Genomic DNA, 23,020 nt, shown 5'->3' with positions numbered 1-23,020 from the left:
CGTGTTAGTAACTTAACCACTGCAGTGATTCACTTAACAGTTGAAACAGCAGGAAAGGTTGTAAAATGGGGGCAAGGTTCACTGAACAACTGTTGTCTTGTTCAGCAATGGAAAATTTGGGCTCCATTGCGGGTCATAAGTCAAGGATTACCTGTATCCTTTCAGAAAGTGCTCTAACGTTATTCCTAAAGAGAATCTCAGAGCAATCCATATTTCCTTGGGTGGCCTCCAGTTCAGGCTGCCAAATCATCCTCATTAAAAAGCAGATGTCGATAAGAGATTTATCTCCTCATCGTGTTGAAAGATGGATGTGAATCCTAAAATCTAAACAGAACCAGGGGCTAAGTTTGCAAAGATGGTTTTTTGGTTTTTGATGGATGCTTGGAACCGCAAGCAGAGCCGGTCGCTATGGTGAAAACAGTGGCTGCGGGTATCTAATGTGGAACATTGGGATGATCAGAAATAAACTCAGAGGAACAGAACTGGGCTGAAAGAACACAGCAAGCCAGGGAAGGAGAATTTTGGTGGGGGAAGGAGAGCCACTTTAGATTGCAAGTGGTACTTCGGTCAGCCAAATTAGGCTATGTTAATAAACCGAAACAAAATAAATGAATCTTGCACAACATTGCAATCATGGTAACTTGGGAAATGCTATTGCTGCAGGATCCAATCTGGGTCGGTCGCTGGGACCAGAGGTTTACTCTTCCTAGATTTCAGGCTTGTGCTTGAGCCCATCTTCAAGGAACCTCTCTCTACCAGAATGTGTGCTTTGGGCTATTCTATGTGTCGTATTTATATGGCGCCTTCCTGTTGGTTGATTGGAGCCAAGGACTTGGCAGCACAAGCAAACAACTGCCAATAGCTGACCACCAACACACCAAACCATCAGTAGGAAAGCACCACATAAATTATTACACATAGAACAGCCCAAAGCACACATTACGGCAGAGAAAAGGATGGGCTCCTGCACGAGTTCGAAAGCTCGTAAGACTAAACTTCTGGTCCTGGTGACCAACCCTGATTGGATGCTGCAACATTATCCTGGGACACATATATTTGCCTTCTTCCATCGAGGACCTGTACACTGCACGAGTCAAAAAGAGGGCTGTGAAAATATCTACAGACCCCTCGCATCCTGGACATAAATTGTTTCAACTTCTACCCTCAAAACGACACTATAGGGCACTGCACACCAGAACAACTAGACACAAGGACATTTTTCCCCAAATGCCTTCACTCTGCTTAACAACTAATTCCCACAACACTGTCCAATAATTTACTAAGGCTGTATTACTTTCTTCTTCTCATCCTTCCTATCTCCTCCCACTTATGACTATAACCATGTTGCTTGTATCTTTATGATTTATATTGTTTTATTTGTTTCCTAGTATGATTTGATTGCTTATTAGTAACCTGTGACTGTCACTAAATGTTGTATCTTATGATTCTTGATGAATGTATTTTTTTCTTTTTATGTACACTGAGAGCATCTGCACCAAAGACAATTTCCTTGTGTGTCCAATCACACTTGGCCAATAAAGAATTCTATTCTATTTGTGAAATTTTATTCTGTCAATCCAAAAATTGTGCACAGCAGTAAAATTCAGCTTGGAGATTAGCAAAAGAATGCAGTTGGCACTTGAAGGAAATGACTATTTATGAAAGAAAGGGTGCACAGGAATATTGGGGTAAAGACCTCCTGCCCCAACTTAAATTTTTGCCCCAATTTTAATTCCTGAGCAACCACAAGGGGATGGTTGGGCCCAAAACGTGTGCATGGCAGCATCCTAAAGCAAATGCCATAGCTTACAACCTTACATGAAAGTGGGGCACAAGGACACAATAGCAACATGTGCAGGCTCATGTCATCTTATGCTTGGCGTCATTCAGCATCATCACCACAGTTTTCGATGGATGTGGCTGCCTGAAGACTTCCTGTGTGAAGTCAAGCCCTGAACTAATTACTTACAATGTGGTTTTTGTTGGGGATTTGTCTTATTTTTTTACATATCTTCTTAAGCCCTGAAGGGACTTCTCCAGCTGGCATATGAGTTGTTCCACTTAATGGCTTTTACACATGCTGAAAATTAACATTGAGAATCAATGGTTTTGGCCACCCTCCAAGGCGCTTGATAGCTTTGTCTTGCAATCTAATCGCAACTGCTCCCTTGGGGGCACGGATGCTTGGGAATCAGGCCAAGTTCGTTCCAGGACTGCTAATATCTCCATCTCCTTTTTCTCAGGTATTCCCCCTTATTTTCCAGGCAGCTAAAGTCATTGTGGGCAAGCTGTGAGATAACCAGGGGAGTTGGTGGAAAGTTGACTCCTGCCTTGGATATGGGATTGGACTAGAAGACTTCCAAGGTCCCATCCAGCCTTATGATTCTAGAGTTCTATGACTATGTGATCTCAGCCATCAGGACATAGGGTTGTAGACTAGATTGGGAAGTAAATATATGTATATGTTGGAAGAAGTCCATTACAAACCTCTTCTCCATTGGTGCCAAGAAATGATGGACTGAAGTGTCCATAAAGCAACCAGGAGCCCAAAGTAACTCCAAGGACTTTCTTTTCTTTGCGATTGATCAAGGTATCTCTATAAGTGTATGTGCTTGTAACCCATTATAACCAGGGGTGGGCTTTAAATTTTTTAGCAAGGGGTTCTCTGCACAATGGTTGGGTGGGCATGGCCTTGTTGGCCTCCTGCACCACAGCGGGTGGGGCATTTTTGCCCTCCCTGGGTTCCGGAGGCTTTACTTGAGCCTCCGGGAGGGTGAAAATGGTCTCCCCAGGCTCTGGAGGCCCTCTGGAGGCTAGAAATGGGCCCGTTTCCAGCCTTCCCAAACTTTCAGTCGCCCCATTTTTTGCTGTCCCTGAGTCTTCATGCACGCCCTCCACTTACCTGTATCCAAAACGGGCTGCGTGGGGACTCCTGGGAGGGGAGGAGTGGGGTGGGCGGGGCCAGCCAGGAGTGGGAATTTGGGGTTCTCGGAACTGCACAGAATGTTACCTAGAGGTTCTCCTGAACCCCTGCGAACCCCCCAGCAGCCCAACACACAAAAGTGTAATTTGTTGAGAAAATCCCATTTCAGGGCGGCGTCAAAGGAGTGATCAACTAGGAGGAGTCTGATAGCTCTTTTTCCAGCTAAGCCATTTCAAAAGGTTTTATTAAAAAAGTATATTATTTTCTTAGAAGCTTTTCGCGAGCTGCAACATCATTCTCCACTTCAAAGCGTTGCTATCTTGCAGGACATTTTGCCTTCCTCCCTCAAAAGCAACCTAGACACACAGTCCATTTGAATGTACAAGAATGGGCAAAGAAAGAGAGGCTTCCAACCGCAAGGCAGCTCTCTGATCTCTTGACAATGGGGTGTGGTATGAGAACTTAGATAGACATGCTAAGATACCAAGGGTGTGGACAGCTGGAATTGAGGTGTGCCTGTCCTGTCAGACAACCAACCTAAATTAAGCATTGGTTGCTTTGCTAGCCAAGTTGTTTTGTCCAGTAACAGGGGACTTATACTTCATACAGAAGGTCCAGGGACTGGTTTTTGTGGTCTCCAGATCCAAAACATCTTGGAGTTAATAGGACTGGGATGGGATCCATTGCCAGCTAGAGAATACCATATTTTTCAGAGTATAAGATAACGCCCCCCCCCCAAAAAAAGAGGGTGAAAAATTGGGTGCATCTTCTACACCAAATATAACCCTGCCCACCCACCAGCCCTCACCCTTCAGCCTCCGCATGTCACATTTTAGACCTGTTCCAAACTGCAGGGTTAGCCACAGATTTCCCCCCCCCCCCACGTGCCTTGCGTTTTTGGCCTCTGCACCTCGTGTTTTCAACCTCCAAACACTCCATTTCAGACCCATTCAAGGCTGTGGGGATTGCCAGAACAAATCACCACCAATAACACCATCTCCACACATCGTGTTTTTGGCCTCTGTGCATTGCGTTTTCGGATGGTGATTGGTGGCGATGTGCTTTGGCAATTCCAGCAGCCTTGAATGGATCTGAAATGGAGCATTCAGAGGCTTAAAATGCGAGGTGCAGAGGCCAAAAAGGCAGCTCAGAACTGCTGCTGCCTTGTCTGACCGGTTCCGCGTGGTGCCTGCTGCACTCAGTGAAGTGCCCTGTGAAGTTCAGCTGCATTTTTGACACTGTATTTGAGCCCCAATGAGGGCACGCGCTCACAACCAGCGAACCTGTTGCTAAAGTTCACCTCTGGGAACAGCTGATTGGGGGTATTCTGGGGGCCAATCCACACGCCAATCAGCTGCTCATGCTGAATCAGGCTAATGTGCTGAAACTGACCAGGCTGTTTGCTAAGGACACCAGCCAGATGAATACTGATGGATGCTGGTAGGCAGAGGCAGAATTTTTTTTCTTATTTTCCTCCCCAAAAACTAATATGCATCTTATACTCGGGCGTATCTTATACTCTGAAAAATACGGCATATTAAATAACAAAGCCTTCTACAATGGCAGAACTTCTGTACTTGAAAAGTTCTCAAAACTTCTGGGAGATAATCAGAGAAGAATCTGCCTTGAAAATAGCCCACATTGAACGTACAGCACAGTTAAGCTAATTACATTCATTGAACCATTTCAACACATAGATTTGAGGATTCAGTGGGATCATCCCATCAAATAATCTTTCTATGAAAGCTTTGCTCAATCCTGGTTCACATGTTACCCGGCTCTGCAAACTCTGCAAAAGGAACGTTGCTCACACTTTATCACAACAAGGACTGTGTGATTGGCAATTTCCCAAGCTTTATGGAGTGAGCTGCAATGTGTAGCAAGAACCAATTCCAATTCATTCTATTATTGACAGAATCCAAGCAAACAGAAAAACTAGACGGAATGAGAACTACTCCCAGTAACCTCCAACTATGTTTGGCTGATGGTCAACATTGAAATGGGATTGATATCTAGAACAGGGGTGTGCAAACCTGGGAACTTTAAGACTTGTGGACTTCAACTCCCAGAATTCCCCAGCCAGCCAGGCTGCCTTGAGTGATTATAAAAATAATGGCAGGCTCACAATAGATTTGAAAGCAAATAAACTATGAACCGATGAGTTTACGAGATTCCTGCATTATCCTTGATCACGATGAATGTATGCAAAACAGTTTCCATCTAATGGATTATAAAGGGAATGCGGTTTAATCTTGGACAATTAAAGTCTCTCGTGCCAGCAGAGGTGTGTAAGCAGGACCAACCTTTCTGTTTATTTGGCAGCAAGAAGCAGGAATACTATTATGGGATGGAGACTAGGCTGAAGCCATCATAACTAAAGTTGAAGCAGGCAGAGAGGAGGAAAAAAAACACAGAGGAGGGAAAAAACCCAGGAATTTGAATTTGTCTAAAAGATCCCTTTATGAAAGCACAGAAGAAGAAAACTAGTCCTTAAGGAAAGAACCCACAAGGCAAGAGTAGCTGCTAGTCTTGTGAATCAACAAAGACAGGGATTTTGGGGGAAATAAAAGAAGCCCACCCATTCTTGGAGTTGTCTTTGGATCCACACTTGGCATCTTCTGTCTTTCTACACCAGGGCTGTCCAAACTGGGCAACTTTAAGACTTGTGGACTTCAACTCCCAGAATTCCTTCAGCATGGCTAGCTGAGGAATTCTGGGAGTTGAAGTCTACAAGTGGAGATCTCTGTTCTAAGGGATCCCTGGAAACTGAGATTATGCTTGCAGGTTTTACAGAAAGTCCAAGAAAAGCAGTTCTCTAGCAAGACTGTAGCAACAGCTGTCCTTCTCCCTGAAATAAGTATAGTCCCAACTCTGCTCGCCTTCAGAAGTGGAAGAGTCACAAAGACTCAGCTTTCCCAGAAAGTCCAAAGGGTAGAGAGATTGTAACCCTGTTTAATGGCAGCTCTTATGGCGTTCTTGTTCTCCAATATGGTCGGATCAACTTCCTAATTTATAATATTGCATTTCTTCTTCTTTTTTTATGTTTATGCTTTCATACACTCCCAAGCATCATTTTGGTGACTCTATTTTGGATAATAACAACAGTAATAAGAAATAATTATTTAAATTACTTGTATGGCTGCCTGTCTTCAAACCAGAACTTTGGGCGGCTCAAATCCATAATATACAAACAATATCATATTTTTTAAAAATGGACAACAAGAAAACAATGGAAATAAAAAACAGGAAAACCTGGTGCCGTAATTCAACACCCTAGATACACAACCCACAAAACTCTTACAAATCCAGCTTTGCCTTATTGCAATGCCTGAGGGGAAAGCCAGCTCTTCATGGTTTTCAGAAAGTTGGGAGAGAGACCTGCTGGATCTCAAGGGGAAGGAAGTTCCCTAGTAGGGGTCAGCAACCTTAAGAGTCATTTGGACCCGTTTCCCACAGAAAAGAAAACACCGGGAGCCACAAAACCCTTCCCGTGCCTGGCTATTTTCTAAGCGGCCACAAAACTAGTATATGTAGTTGAATAAAATGTTCTGTTTTCTTCTGAAATTTTTCTTTTCTTGGATTTAACCATGGTTGGCCTACTGGGAGTTGAAAAGCTCAAGAAATCATGTGCCAGCAGGTGTCGCATATTGGTGATTGTGATGCATATTTTGAGCAACAGGGAGCCACATCAGAGAGATGAAAGAGCCACATGCGGCTTCAAATCCACGGGCTGCTGACCCTTGTTCCATTGGGTAGAGGCTGCTATGAAAAGGCACACTTCCTAGGTCCCTCAAACTGTCAACGTTTAAGGGAAGAGACTTGAAGTGTGCTTTCTCTATCCAATTTGGTGGGATGGACTGATACCCTCAGAGAGAGGTGATCCTGCATGTAACCTGCCCTCCCGCCACAAGGGGCTTTAAAGGTGATAACCAATTACTTGAATTGCACCTGGAAGACAAGAGAACTGCTTCCATGCCAGAGGTCAGTGGTGGGATTCAAATAATTTAACAACCGGTTCTCTGTCCTAATGACAAACTAGGTAGGCGGGGCTCGGTGGTCATGTGACTGGGTGGGCATGGCCAACTCAACATTACTCATGTCGATGGGTGCTTCACCTTAGCTGTTACAATGTAATAAGGGTTAACAGGAGAGGCAGTTTCTGTAAGCAGGGCAATAAAGATTAAGCTAGAAACAGCACCAGAATGTTTCCTTCCTGCCTTATAGGATTAGCCTGGAAAGTAGAAAAAACAAAATGAGATTTCTTCCAACAACTGGTTCTCTGAACTGCTTAGAAAGTTAACAACCGGTTCTCCCGAATAGGTACGGGCTGGCTGAATCCTGCCACTGCCAGAGGTGTAGCATGAACACACATAGTACCTAATCCCACCATCAATTCAGATGGCTAGAAAAGGGAATCAGTTCCACAAAGCCACCTGTCTTTCTGCTCAGCACAATTGCTCATGATTCTCTTTACCAGTCCTCAATCCAGGTATGTACAGGTAGTCCTTGACTGAACGACCAGTTGCTTAGTGATTGCACAAGGTTCGGATGGACCTACCTGAGAGGTAGGTGTTCAACCTTCACAACTTTAATACTTGTGGACTTGGTATGGCTGGCTAAGGAATTCTGGGAGTTGAAGTCCACAAGTCTTAAAGTTTGGAGACAGATTAAATAGATTAACAGAGTTGGAAGGGACCTTATAGGTCATCTAGTCCAACTCAAGCAGGAGACCCTACACCATTTCTGACAAATGGCAGTCCAATCTCCCCTTGAAAGTCTCAAGTGATGAAGCTCCCACAACTTCTGAAGGCAACTTGGTTGATTGTTCCCACTGTCAGAAAGTTCTTCCTTATTTCTAGGTAGAATCTCTCCTTGGTCAGTTTTCCATCCATTATTCCTTGTCTGGCTTCGGGTGCTTTGCAAAATAGCTTGACCCCCTCCTCCCTGTGGCAGCCCCTCAAAAATTGGAAGACTGCTATCATGTCTCCCCTGGTCCTTCTCTTCACTAGACTAGCCATGCCCAGTTCCTGCAACCATTCTTCATATGTTTAGTCCCCAGTCCTCTAATCGTCCTGATTGCTCTCCTCTGCACCACTAAGCTAGAAGACAAAATTTCACTTTAATAAGCAATTAAATTTATCTGCATCCATTGACCCGAAACGAAAACCGGCTATGTATTTTAGAAGGACAATTATTAAATGCAAATGGATTTCATCAGCTTTCTCAAACTTTGTGGGAAGAAGCAACAAATAAAGACCGAAATAGAGCAGCTGAATTTTGTCCTACTAGCCTTCAAGATAGATTGTTTTCTTAAAGTATCATTTTCTAACTGAAAACAGAAAGACCGACATCTGCCAAAGCTACCGAATTAGTATGGCATCCCTGCATACCTTTTTCCTTGGCTTCCAAAGCAGATTTTAATAAATAAATAAATAAATAAAGTGTAGGATGTTTTGCCAAGTAGTTGTAGAAAGAAACCCATAAAATAAATGGGATTTGAATATTGCTAACATGATAGATGGTTATCGTGAACTCTCAGGCTCCAAACATTCATTTCAAAGATTTTATTGTCCTGACAGGATTTCCACCTTCTCTTTGCATCTGTAAGGAGTTTCATCTGTCTGTTCATAGGGATTAGCATCTTGCTTTTTTGTTTAGCCTCTTAAAGTTTAACATTCTAACTCCCGATGGTTACAGAGAAAACAATGAACACGGTCATTTTACAAGCGGGAAGCAGAAACAGGGAGAGAACAGCCTGGCCTAGCAAAACTCTTGAGGAAACTTGGACCCTCTAACCACCTAATTATTCCATAAATTCCAGAATGGCTGTTTGTCTAATTCAGATATTTTAATAGAGCAAGTCATTTTGGAAGTTTTATGGCCATAGTTTATGGCTGGCTCAGGAATTCTGGGAATTGAAGTCCACAAGTCATAAAGGAGCCATAGTTTCTCCGCCTCTGTCCTAGAGCAGTGACCCTCCACTTTTTGGCACCTGGGACCGGTTGTATGGAGAGAGGTTTTTCCCACGAACCGGAGGGTTTTGCATACTGTCTGCATCCCACCAATGGGACTTCACTTGTTTGCATGGGCCAGGTTCTGGCATGCCGAGCCTGGTGTCAATTCATGGACTAGGGTTTGGGGACTCCTGTTCTAGAGTAGGGGTCTCCCACCTTGGCAACTTTAAGGTCTGGATAACTTCAACTCCCAGAAGTCCTCCAGGCTTAAAGTTGCAAAGGTTGGAGGACCCCTATTCTAGAGCATTGGTATCCCATCTTAGCACTGTTGAATTCAGACCTGAATGTAGCAGAAGATGCCTTGAAATAAAAGATTACTATTAAGCAACTCTACGAATGGAACTGAAAGATGATCCAACGGCAGTCCTAGAGGAGATCAACCCTGATTGCTTTTTAGAAGGCCAGATCCTGAAGAGGAAACTCAAATAGTTTGGCCACCTAATGAGAAGGAAGGACTCCCTGGAGAAGAGCCTAATGCTGGGAACAATGGAGGGCAAAAGAAGAAAGGGACAACAGAGAATGTGGTGGCTGAATGGAGTCACTGAAGCAGTTGGTGTGAGCTTAATGGACTCCAGAGGATGGTAGAGGACGGAAGACCTGGAGGAACATTGTCCATGGGATTGCGATAAGTTGGACATGACTTTGCAACTAATAACAATGAATGGGAAACTGCCTTCTGAGAACACTGCCACATTCAGAATTGCTCCTGACAGCCATCTCAATCAAAGGACACTTTTGAATAAGGGATGATCCAATAACAGCTGGGCAAGCAGAAACACCTACAAGCATCTGTAAAAACAATGATGAAGCGGAAGTCTCCTTTGGTTTGAACCCAACTCCTGATAATTTCTTGGGCATGTTCATCTCATTTTACTACAGATAGTCTTCGACTTACAACTGTGCATTTAATGACCAAAGTTGAGAAAAGTGACCTATGACTGGTCCTCGCACAACCATCGCAGCATCTCTGGGATCACTTGATCAAAACTTGCGTGTTTGGCAACTGGCATGGATTTACAATCATTGCAGCATCCCAGGGTCATGTGATCACTCTTTGTGACTTTTCCAGGAGATTCTTCAGTTCTGAAGAACTAAAGAAGCTTCTTGGATGGGAAGAGAAAGTCTTCAAGGGAAAACAAAATCCAGTAGCCTTTTGAAAAAAACATATTTGGTCAATGGGAAAAGCCAGATTTGTTTAATGACCATGCAAGAAAGATCATAAAATCAAACACAATTCACTTAACAATCACATCACTTAGCAACAGAAGTTCTGGTCCCAACTGTAGTCATAAGACTAACTGTATTGCTTTCTTCAGAATGTTCTCTTTTTTTTCCAATTTCCCAATCCAACCTACAGCTATGCCATCCGTTTGGTAAACTTGCAAGATTCATTTTTCTCGCCATGTACATCCAAAGTAGACTGTGTTGTTTCTCTGTGTCATATAATATATGTGAGCATATGCATAATTTTGTATTTAGTATTTGTTTTTGTTTTTTTAGCCATGTTTATGTACTCTATACAGGATGAGGTGGTTCAGTGGCTAAGATGCTGAGCTAGTCGATTGGAAAGGTTGGCAGTTCGAATCCCTAGCACCGCGTAATGGAGTGAGCTCCCGTTACTTGTCTCAGCTTCAGCCAACCTAACAGTTTGAAAGCATGTAAAAATGCACATAGAAAAATAGGGACCATCTTTGGTGGGAAGGTAACAGCATTCCGGGCACCTTCGGCATTTAGTCATGCTGGCCACATGACCACGGAGATGTTACCTTTACCTATGTACTGTACATTGGAGGTGGTGACCCTTTAAGAGCTGTATGCAATGACATTTCATTTTAATGTATGCCGATTAGTGTAAAAGTGACAATAAAGATGTTGTTGTTCTTACCACTGATATTTTCCATCCATGCTCTAACCAAGTCTGCCCTACTGAACCTACAAGCCTGCTGTGACTTAAGCGGAGGCCTTCAGATAAATGAGGGTTTCTCTCTAGGAGGCATAAATGCTCCATTCGCCACCTGTATCGACTCTCTGCCTTAAAAAATAAAAATAATAATAATAATAAAAAGAAACGAGATGGCATTTAAAGATTCCATGGAGGAGGAAACTGAAAACATGAATCAATTTTAATCTGTGTAATTAACAGATTAACAAACTGATTGCAGATCCAAGCCAAAAAAACAAAACCACAAAGTGTTGTTAAAGCCGATGTGGCCACCTGGATCTTTCTACTTTCATCACTGAGCAGAAGCTGATCACCTTCCTTCTTCTCCAACCCACCTGTTTCCTCTCTATTGTGGAACCAGAAGTACTTGGGAGGATTACAATACCAAGGCTGGTTTTACAAGCCAGGCGCACAGGTGAAAAAGAGTAGGATGGACAGGAAGCGGGCACCAGCTAGGAAATACAAGGAGCGTGGCTTTCTTGTTCCTCAAAGTTGTCCATCAAGGGACTTGTGAATGTATATCTTCCATATCCAGGTATTCAGGCCAGTATCTCTTATCACCTTCCATCCAACATTTTAGGGTCAACATGCGTGTCAAAATTCTCTGGGACAATTCAGATTAACCTCATCATTTCAGCACATGGCTCAGTACATTCGTTTCTTCTTCAACAGACTAAATGACTCTTTGGACAACTTGCCAGGGTCAACTCACTGCATCCAATTCATTGTGGCCAATTTGTCGCAGCCAATTTGCCGTGGAATGATTTACCATGGCCAACACGCTATGGGATAAGAGTTTAGACTAATATCAAAGAAATAGTGAAATTGAATCATTCAGATGCTAAAAGAAGGACAAGATGAACTGAGAATGACAAAAAAAATTAATACAATTTTTAAAACTATTTTAAATAAATTGAATTGTTGAATTGTCCCATGGCAAGTTGTATGCGGTGAGTTGTCCCTGGTGAGTTGGCCATGGAAAGATTGCCATGACAAGTTGGTCACGGTGAGTCAGCTGTCTCATTCCGCAACAGATTCCCATTTGAAAATATTTCATATGGTTTGGAAGAGCACGGTAGATGCCTTAGTGTTCAACTAAAAGAACGGGCACATATGCACCCGAATCGAGGCACTTCATTCTACCCAACTGCTTGGATGTAGGACATCCAAAGAAATAGAGAAGAGATCACTAATAGAAGATTTCCCAGCCTCTTCTGGAAATCTTCCACTTTTCATTGTCCCTTTTACTATTGATTTGACTGTACCATCAAAAAAGGTCTCCTAATTTCCACCCCAAATTGGCTATCTTGTAACATAGACTAAAATTAGAATGACTCCTGTCCTAACAAGCACCAGAAAGGAAGCTTCTGTTCTTCTCTCATAAGGAGTTGCTTTCCATCCTACAAAACAAGGCACAGGTTGCCCGTCCTTGGCACACCTAGAGGAAGAAATCCTGGAAGTTCTAGATCACACATCACAAAGTTGCTGAGGTTGAGAAACACCATCCGAAATGGTCTTCTAAACCTGATATACTTTTAATGTGTTGGGCGTTGCCTAGTTTGCTAAGTTTAAGCAAAGTATTCTGGACATTCCAATCCCAAGTGGAACTTCTACAAATTCTAGAATTTCTGTAATAAGTTGGGAAATCATTAAAAACATCATCCAGCTAGGTAACTCTAACAGCTCATCGACCACAGAAACCACAGGTCTTTCATGCTCATACTGTTTGATGTCTCTCCATTAGCAGCTCTGGAAGGAAAATCCAGAAATATCACTGTTTGCAGAAAGAACCTGCTGCTGAGTCACTGGCTCATGTCATCCTCTGTTGTGACTTCTCTGGAGGCTTTAATAATATCCTCTAGACACCCGTTCTTGGCCTCTCCTGGTTGACCAATAAGTGTAAGCAATTAAGGTATTATCAGGCAAAACCTAGAATGACATTTAGCTAAATTCAGGGGTCAGCAACCTATGACTCTAGAGCTGCATGTGGCTCTTTCATCCCTCTGCTGCGGCTCCCTGTCACTCAAAATATGTATCACAAATGCCAATGTGCAACACCCACCGGCATGTGATTTATTGAGCTTTTCAACCCTGGTAGGCTAACCATGGATAAATCCAAGAAAAGAAAATGTTCAGAAGAAAACAGAACATTTAATTCAATTACATATACTAGTTTTGTGGCCGCTCAGGAAATAGTCAGGCAAGGGAAGGGTTTTTGTGGCTCCTGGTGTTTTCTTTTCTGTGGGAAACGGATCCAAATGGCTCTTCAAGTGTTTAAGATTGCCGACCCCTGAGCTAAATTCATCACTATGAACAACAGATCCAGCTATCATAGAACACTTTACTCAGCTGATCTAACATCAAACAGGAATAGCTTCAGTGCAATATGGTTGCCACAAGGTTCATTCTACAGTTACCTAACCTCAGGTATATATTGAGGTGTTGAAATTAATATTGGTCAGTGACCACAGGAAGGTGATCGATTTTGTTCTTAACCCGGAGGCAGTGTGATAAATCATGAAGGGACATGATGGTGTGATCAATTTTTTTGCCTTCAGAAGTTGTGGGAGCTTCATCACCGGAGGCTTCATCAGGGGAAGATTGGACTGCCATTTGTTGGAGATGGTGTAGGGCAATGGTGGTGAAGCTATGTCATGTGTGACAGAGGTGCAGCGAGCCCTCTCTGTAGGCACATGTGCCAATCGCCCACCTCTGTTTCAGGTCTCTGCCGCACATGCGCATACGCCTCCCACCAGCCAGCTGGTCTTCGGGCCATGCATGTGCATCTTGCCATTTGGGCACCCGTGCACACTTTGGGCACTCTGTGACTAAAAGGTTCACCATCACTGGTGTAGGGTCTCCTTGTTGTGGAGGGGGGTTGGACTAGATGACCTACAAGGTCCCTTCCAACTCTATCTATCTAATCTATCTATCTCTACTAGGTGACACACTAAAAAAAACCATGGAGATTTGATTGCACCACCCAAGAAGAAAAAGTCTTCTTGAGTTTTCAACCATACTCTGTGAGCACCCCCCCTGATCTGACAGAACATTCAGACAACCGGAATTTGCCTAACTTTTGCCAAACAACCCATCCATCAGCCTTCAAGGATCTTGACTGTTTTTGAGACTAAGTGACACAGCTGTGTTTACAGCTAGGGTTGAAAAAATATCAAGATGGCAGCCATGATGGTGCAATCAAAATTCTGCAAGAGGACACGCTTAATAAAAATAAAAGATCAGTTGAACTTTGATTGTACCCTCCATGGCTGTCTTTTTGAATTTTTCAGCCATACCCTGTGAGTACCCACTCATCTGACAGTGCATTCAGACAACTGGATGAGGATCAAGAAAGATACTGAGGAGATCCAAGGCTGGAAACAAGAGGCCATTCCCACTAGTCATTTAGATCAACCTGATCTTAGCCATCTTGTGGTTGGGGAAGATTAGTGGCCCCGCACCCACAATGTGGCTGGATGATACCAGGAACTTCCACCAAATCCTGCAAGAGAAATGAGAAGAAATGGATAGAGTGAGGGCAGGGGTGAAATACTAGCCTGACTAGGTGGTTCAGTGGCTAAGACACTGAGTTTGCGATCAGAAAGGTCGGTAGTTCTACGGTTCAAAACCCTAGCACAGGTCTCCTGCGTGTGCAGGAGGTTGGGCTAGATGACCTCTAAGGTACTTCCAACTCTGTTACTGTTGACTGCTACCGGTTTGGACCAGTTTGCCCGAACTGGTAGCAAAGATGCCAGCTCTTTGCCCAAACCGGTAGTAAAAAAAATGCTACTGGTTTGGGAGAACCAGTTTTTATCGACGATCAGCTGTGCGGGTGATTTATATTACCTAGAAATCAGGGTTTCCTGGTAACAAAGGTAAGTGGATTCACCCCTGAGTGAAGAGGAGGGCTATGATGCCAATTTTAAAAAAAAATGTAAGGAATGAAGGTGATCCATAGAAGAATGTTTGACCTGCAAAATGGAGGACATTGATTTAAGTTATGGAAGACAAATTCTGATTGAAAGTTGGGGGGGAAAGTCCAAGTTCAACTGTAGAAGTGAGGATCAAAGGAGTGTGACCTTCAGTTCACTGGGCATGTGCAAGAGGAATTTGGACTGTGATCTATCAGGGGTCCTTGAATTTGGATTCCTGTGTAGGGAAGACCAGATGAGCTAGATCAGAGATCTTCAAACCTTGACAACTTTAAGACTTGCGGACTCTCCAGGAGTTGAAGTCCACAAGTCTTAAAGATGCCAAGTTTGGGGACCCCTGAGCTAGATGGTCCCAAGTGACCCTCTCCAGTACATATGATGTCATGAAAATATACCCTTTTCAAATACCGAGTTTCGTTTGCCTGAAAACAGCAATTCGAGGAATCAAACAGAGGAACTTTTGGGTATGTGATTTACATGCATGTGTGGATCTGGCTCATTGCTGCAACCACAGAGGCTTCTCGATTTCTTTTTGTCGGGTGTGGTTGCTGCTGCCTCCCAAAAGTCCTGTTCTAGAGCCAATTGCAAAATTTCAGTCTGTAGAGAGACACGAAAGGTGGGGAGGAGGGGAAAAAACCTGGCATATAAAGATACAGATAATTCACCCACAAGTTTAAACTGTCAGAAAACTTGTCAAATTAGAACTGGCAAATCTCACATCCAGCATCTAATCAGCCCTATCACAGAAATCTTTAATTTCCGTCCTCTGTTGAAATGCAGAAGAGGAGTTGAGGATGATTCACTACATAAGCTGGGCCTTCGTTTATAATTATGCTAAATGCCTTTACTCGGGGGCGGCGATGAACTCCAAATGCAGATGTAGGTAGGTCAATGGCCTTTAATCGATGTCCAACAAACCTTCCCTGCCTTAGCTGAGTCCTGCATGGCAACCCTTGGTTGAGTCACACTACATGCTAAATGCCTTAACTTGGGAATGTACACCTCCCCACTCCATTTCCCAGGTAAGAATGGCCAAGGGAGGAGAACGCGACAGTAATTTCACTCTGGAAGTGAAATGAACAGAGGAGAGGAAAGGAAGGAAACTGAAAGAGGAAAGAGGGAAAGAGGGAAGGAAGGAAGGAAGGAAGGAAGGAAAGAAAGAAGAAAGAGAAAGAGCAAATGAAAAAAGCTAATGAAAGAAAAGAAAGAAAATGAAAGAAAGAAAGAAAGAGAATAAGAAAAAGCAATGAAAGCAAGAAAAAAGGGCAAATGAAAGCAAGAGAGAAAATAAAGTAAATGAAAGAAGGAGAGAGAAAACTGAAAGCAAGAGAGAAAGAAAGAAAGAAGCAAATGAAAGAAAGAAAATAAATGTGGTCTGAAAAGTAAAAAAGGTGGGCTAAACAATAATGTTTTCCTGATTTCTGAAGAGAGAGCTGGAAGAAGCCAATTTTCATTGTTTTTAAGGCTCCAGACAAATGTTTTGCACTACCAATCCCATCAACCGTCACCATGCTACCTGGGGTGATGAGATTCCTAGTCAGAACAATTGTATGTACTGAAGCTATCCTGCTTTTAGCTCTTTAACTTTGCAAACTTGGTTCATCTTGCAAGTTCTGGAGTCCTCATCTCCCTGGTGGCCACACACAACACCCCTGCCTCTGTGGCAGAACTCTGACCATGGAACTCTCTGCCTCATGACAATAATATCCTTGTGGGTGAATGTTATGTGCTGCAGGTAACTGAAAATATTATTTTTTTCAACAAGCTTGGCTTCCATGATTTCGCTAAGCTTATTAAAGTTTGGGATTTTCCTATGGATGGTAGCTGATGCTCTAGAGATTTTTTGTGATACATGGCAATTATTTTTTGTTACCGTTCCACTGATTTGTGTAAGTAACCTGGTTAGCTGTGCTGACACTCTTTTTGAAGGTAGCAACAGAGTTTTTAATATATAAAAATCACATCAATATTGATAAGCAAACTCAACTTTTAGTGAAATTTCTCCAAAGCAAAACCAAACTTGGGTAAATATAACAACTTTATTGCTTAGAACAGGCATTGAGCATTAATACAATCAGGGGAACAAACACACTGCTTATGCTGAACACACCTTGGTGGATATCATAAATTTAGTTTTTGCTATTCCATCTTTCCTGCTCTAAAGTAATAGAATTCAGTTCTGGAGATTGAGCTCGACTAAGTTTTAACAGGGAACTGATGACTTTACCCACCCCTATGGTTTCATTCATAATGTTTCAATCAATTTGCATGGCTGCCCATCTCACCAAAGACAACTCTGGGTGGTATACAACAATCAATTTTCCTTGAATTCACAACACAGACGCTGCATTCACACAACATATTCAGCTTGGATTTACATAGGAGAGCTCTGTTAGTCTAGGAGGGCAAAACAAATCAGGAGTTTGATAAAATTTATCTGATGTATGAAAGCATATACTTTTTAATAACATTGTGAGTCAGAGAAGGTGCTACAGGACTGCTGTTTAGCCCTAGTGTCAGATTTGTAGACTTAATAATTGCTTAATCAAAATTCAATCAAAGTGTTAGCACAGCTCTTTAAACTACAAGAAAATTAACCAAGATTCACTCTAGCCCATGTTTTATCTGCAGCTGCCATGTTTTGTAACTGATCTAGTTAAACATGTTGGATGAACAGAGAATGAAAAACATTTTAAAATACATTTTGAAAAACAGAATATTCTTTTCTAACCCCAGAACAAGTTAATTAATACATTTTCAGCCTTCTTTCACAAAGTGCTGCTTATTCGCAAGAAGAGCATTAGGAAACTTTTGAAAAAATTGCAAACATGAGAACTCAGTTTTAAATGTAAACCTTCACAGGCCCAAGATTATTTAAGGCGGGAGTCAAGCTATTCTCCAAAGCACCCGAACACAGGACAAGAAGCAAGGAGAAAAGCAACCAAGGAGCTAAGGAGAAATTTCCCGACAGTGAGAACAATAATCGTGGAACAGCTTGCCTCCAGAAGTTGTGGGTGCTCCAACACTGGAGGTTTTAAAGAACAGATCGGACAGCCATTTGTCTGAAATAGTATACTTTCCTGCCCGACTAGAAGACCTCCAAAGTCCCTTCCAACTCTGCTATTCTGTGTTCTGTGAGATGCAACATTCAAGAGTGAGTTGCCTTTTGGAAAAAGGTATGCAAGTCATGCTTTGGAGGAGACTACAAAACAGCAATACACAACATAGTCATGGCCAGAATGTCCTATTCCACCCCCACACACAAGGGGCAGCTTTCTTGGGGACCCACCTGCCTATCAAGCCAAACTAAAATCATTTTAGGGCTCCCATGATCATTTCTGTGAGATTCACAATTCTGCACAGGTATTCTGGATAACAACGTTGTGCACTGATGGATAATGCGATTCAGAAGTCCTTGCAGCTTAAGCCTTCACTCCTGCCAAACCTGGTTTAAAACTACCTATCTGCATCAATGTTTAAAGCATACCCATAAGTCCTCAACTTACAACCATTCATTTAGTGACCATTCAAATTTACAACAGCACTTAGAAATGTGACTGACGACCTGTCCTCACACTTATACCAATTGCAGCATCCCACAATGATGCATCAAAATTTGCCGTGCTTGGGAACCAGCATATACTTCTGATAACTGCAGGATCCTGGGGTCATGTGATTGCTATTTGTGACCTTCCCAGTTGGCTTCCAACAAACAAAGTCAATGGGGGAAGACAGATTCACTTAAGTGATTGACTTAACAGGCAGGCAAAAAAAAAAGGTCATAAAATCGGGCATGACTCATTGAACAACCAACTTGCTTAGCAATGAAAATTCTGACCTTAGTTATGGTCATAAGTCCAGAACAACCTCCGCTTCTTTTCCTCTCCCATCCTACATTCTGCTGCATCCCAACCAAATCCCAACCACTGAATTGGGTACATCCCACCAAATTCATTGGTTTCCGACTGGCCACCCTGGTTGCATTTCCTCCCCCAGCAGGACCCTCCATTGGAGATTATGATGGTGGTGGTCTCAGAAATACCCACAACGAGAAGCGCGTTTCAACATTTCAGCAATGACATCTGTCAAGCAACATCCACGTGATTCAATTTGGCGACCAAGAGGATAGACGCAGAGAGTGAACATATGAGAATAGACACCAATTTCTTCTGAAAATAAGAGTTCACTTACTTCTTGGTTCCCGGGGCCATCGACGGTCACTTTAATGGCCCGGTGATATGTAGCGACCTGAGTAGGGTTGGGTGAAGGACTGTGATGGTCAGCGGTAAAGCTTGTTCCTTTAAAGAAATAGCAAGAGAGGAAATCAGAGGGGGGAAAGGCTGCATGAATTCAGAAACTGATGGTATCCTCTTAAGTAAAGTACATAGTTCTATTTAAACACAAAAACAAAACCGTAACAAAACAGGATAGACTAACAAAATTCCTGTTCTTCCTAGAGAAGTTACCCATCCATGTTGCATTTCCAAGCAGATCTGAAACTGAGACCTTCTTGTTGACAATTTTGATTCTCAAGCTGACATCTAGAAGGACACACTATCAATCACGTGTGTCCCTATAAATCTTACAATAAGCTCAACATTGAACAATGCTATTTCAACTGTATGTATTGAGGTATTTGCTAACCTTGTGTACACATGAACAGTCACACAACGTTCTTATTTTTTGGGGGGGTGGGCAGGAATGCCTTTGATCAGACTTGATGCCCAGTGACTTCCTGGACAAGTCCCTGCAGTTTTGTTGGCAGGACTTTTAAAGTGGTTTTGCCTTACCTGTTCTTCCTAGGGCTGAGAGAGAAGGAATGGCCCAAGGTCACCTGGCTGACTTTGTGTCTAAGGAAGGACTAGAACTCACCATCTCCTGGTTATTAGTCTGGTACCTTTAATCACTACACCAAAGTGACTCTCAGCATTGTCAAATCCTGTACACATAGTCCTCAAATTACAACCACAATTTAAGCCCAACATTTCTGTTGCTAAGCAAGATGGTTGTTAGGTGAATTTCTCCCATTTTACGACTTTTTCTAACCACAGTTGTTAAGTGATTCATGGCAGTTGTTAAATTAGTAACATAGTCGTTAAGTGAATCTGACTTGAGGTCCACCAAAAAGTGATCATCTGACCCCAGGACACTGCAAATGTTATAAATATGAGTCAGTTGCCAAGCATCCCGAATTCTGGTCAAGGATCACGGGGATGCTGCAAGAGCCAACACTGTGAAACTCATTTTTTTCAGGGCGTTGTAACTTTGAACAGTCACTAAATGTTTTAAGTTGAGGACTACCAGTGTCTGCATTGAATCTGGTGCTGTTCCAAAGTATAATACTGTATAGAAAGTCCATTTTGTCAATGTATGATTAAGCTATGGCCTTCTCTGGGTCTTACTGCAGTTTCCCATGTGCTGAGCTCTCAAAAATCATCACTGAGCTGAGAGCTGCTTTGGTCTAGTGGTTAAGACGCCAGACTAGAAAGCAAGAGACCATGAGTTCAGTCCTGACTATGCCATGAAAGTCAACTGAGAGAGTTAACCTGCTCATTTTCTTTCTCAGCCCAACCCACCTCACAGGGTTGTTGTGGGGAAAATAGGAAGAGGAAGGTGTGTGGGATATGCTCATGTCTTGAGTATGTGTAAAAATAATAAAGCCAAGATTAAAACAAAAACATATTTCAATAGAGAAGAGGTACATTTTCTCATTTGAACCACTCGATAAAAAGGTGCTGTAAATAGATAAATAGCCATCTCATTATCTTTTGATAAAAATATTACTTTTAACATAACCAATAACTCCAATACCCCCATAAGTAATAACTCCATCAAATTTAGGGTTAATGTGCACCCGCTTATCCTTTCAGTTTACTGGTAATAATAATATTCTAATCAGCATTTCTCTAATATTTGCTAACATGAAAAGTATCTTTCCCTCAAGGTTATAATTTCAACATTTATTGTTTAGCCCCAAGATGTAATTCTGTCTGTCTATATGTCTATTTGTCCTTATAATTTGCTCCAATCCCACAAGGATTTGGATAATATTCAACCAACAAATACAAGCAAAAATGAACAAATTCAAACCACATCACATTAAATCCGCACCAGAAAGTAAAACAGCCCCAAGCTAAGAGGCCATCCCCTGTGGTTTTCTACACAATGCCACTAAATTTTATCACAAACTTTTTTAAAATAATAAAATTCTGTGATTTGTGCAATAAAGGTTTTCCAAATCTAAGTTAAAACTCTACACAAACCCCAAAAATGTGTTGCCGTTTCATTTGTCAGGATATATTTTGGTGTGATTCTAAATTATCTATCAAATTGTAAAATTGACCCAGTTTTTACATCCATCCATGTTAGACTGTTTCAAAATTTGTGTCTTTCTTAGGTGAAACGTGTTTCCCTAAATATATATGTTAGCTGAGTTTAATTTGAATCATGGTATTAGATTGCCAATATCTCTTATCTCCAATTAATTCTGTTCAGATTTTTATTTATTTTATTATTACTATTTATTTTATTATTTTATTTTATTTTATTTTATTTTATTATTATTTTATTTTATTATTTTATTATTTTATTATTTATTATTTTATATTTTATTATTTATTATTTATTATTTTATTATTTTATTATTTTATTTTTATTATTTTATTATTTTATTATTTATTATTTTATTATTTTATTATTTTATTATTATTATTATTATATTTTATTATTTATTTGTATTGTTATTTATTTTATTATTTTATTTTATTGTGTTATTGTGTTAGTGTGTTAGTGTGTTAGTGTGTTCGTGTGTTATTTTATTATTATTATTATTTATTATTATATTTATTTTATTATTTTATTTTATTTATTATTATTTTATTTTATTTTTTATTTATTATTATTATTTTATTATTTTATTATTTTATTATTTTATATTTTTATTTTATTATTTTATTATTTTATTATTTTATTTTATTATTTTATTATTTATTATTTATTATTTTATATTTATTTTTATTATTTATATTTTATTATTTTATTATTTATTTTATTGTTATTTTATTTTTATTTTATTTTATTGTGTTATTGTGTTAGTGTGTTAGTGTGTTTTTTATTATTTTTATTATTTATTATTATTATTTTATTTATTATTTTATTATTTTATTATTTATTTTATTTTTATTTTATATTTATTATTATTTTATTTTTATTTTTTTATTATTTTATATTTTATTTTTTTATTTATTTTTTTTTTTATATTTTATTATTTTATTATTTTATATTATTTTATTATTTTATTATTTTATTATTTTATTATTTTATTATTTATTATTTATTATTTTTATATTTTTATTATTATTTATTATTTTATTATTTTATTATTCTATATTTTATTATTTTATATTTATATTATTTATGTTATTATTTATATTTTATATTTATTATATTATTTTTATTTATATTTTCTTTATTGATTAATTTTATTTTTTAATTTTATTATTTTATATATATTTGTTTGGTTGTTGTGTTGTTTTGTTATTATTATATATTATCCAACCCCTCTTTTCGGATCTTGATTTTCATTTCTGCTGTATATGACAGTTAGAGGAATTTGTTTTGGGTCAAAGAAAACATATTATTTCTTCATTTCCAAAATTAATGCTGAGGATTTTATTTAACAAATATGAGCTGGGATGAGGAATGTTTTTATTACATTAGCGGAGCCAGAGATTTCCCCACTGAATAAAACATAATGCTCATAATACTCCTTTTTATGTATGGAAAACTTCCGTTTTTATGAATTTCTTCTACCCCACAAGAATGTGACTGTTTCTTCTTGGTCTTTCATTATATAATATAGATGAGGATACCTTAAATAAATGAGTAGGACATTCTTTGCAGCGCTAGATCCTCATCTAGAAATGTTTTGATTGAAAGGGCATTCATTCCGAATTTATGCTCTACCACACGTTTCTTAACCTGGACCGGTTTCTGACGTGTGGACTTCAACTCCTAGAATTCCCCAGCCAGCAGGCTGGCTGGGGAATTCTTGGAGTTGAAGTCCACCCCCCCGGAAACCAGTCCTGATTGAGAAATACTGCTTCTTTCATTTTTCCTGGACGACCCCCTCCATGTTTGACAGGGAGCTCAGCAAATTCCAGATGTCTGACTCATCTTCCAAGATGGTTTTCATTTCTGTGGCTTTGTG

General features: G+C 40.4%; 1 protein-coding gene across 1 annotated transcript in view; it reads right to left on the bottom strand.

The window, feature by feature from the left end:
• Positions 1-23,020, bottom strand: part of RUNX3 (RUNX family transcription factor 3) — a 96,285-nt gene that overhangs the window by 53,108 nt on the left and 20,157 nt on the right. Inside the window, 1 exon segment of the mRNA XM_032228069.1 lies at positions 18,999-19,109. Within this exon segment, the coding sequence (XP_032083960.1) occupies positions 18,999-19,109 (111 nt within the window).

The sequence above is a fragment of the Thamnophis elegans genome, chromosome 12 (assembly GCF_009769535.1).
Source record: "Thamnophis elegans isolate rThaEle1 chromosome 12, rThaEle1.pri, whole genome shotgun sequence".
Lineage (NCBI taxonomy): Eukaryota > Metazoa > Chordata > Lepidosauria > Squamata > Colubridae > Thamnophis > Thamnophis elegans.
The sequence above is the reverse complement of the archived record's forward strand: the minus strand, read 5'-3'. Positions and strand labels throughout refer to the sequence as shown.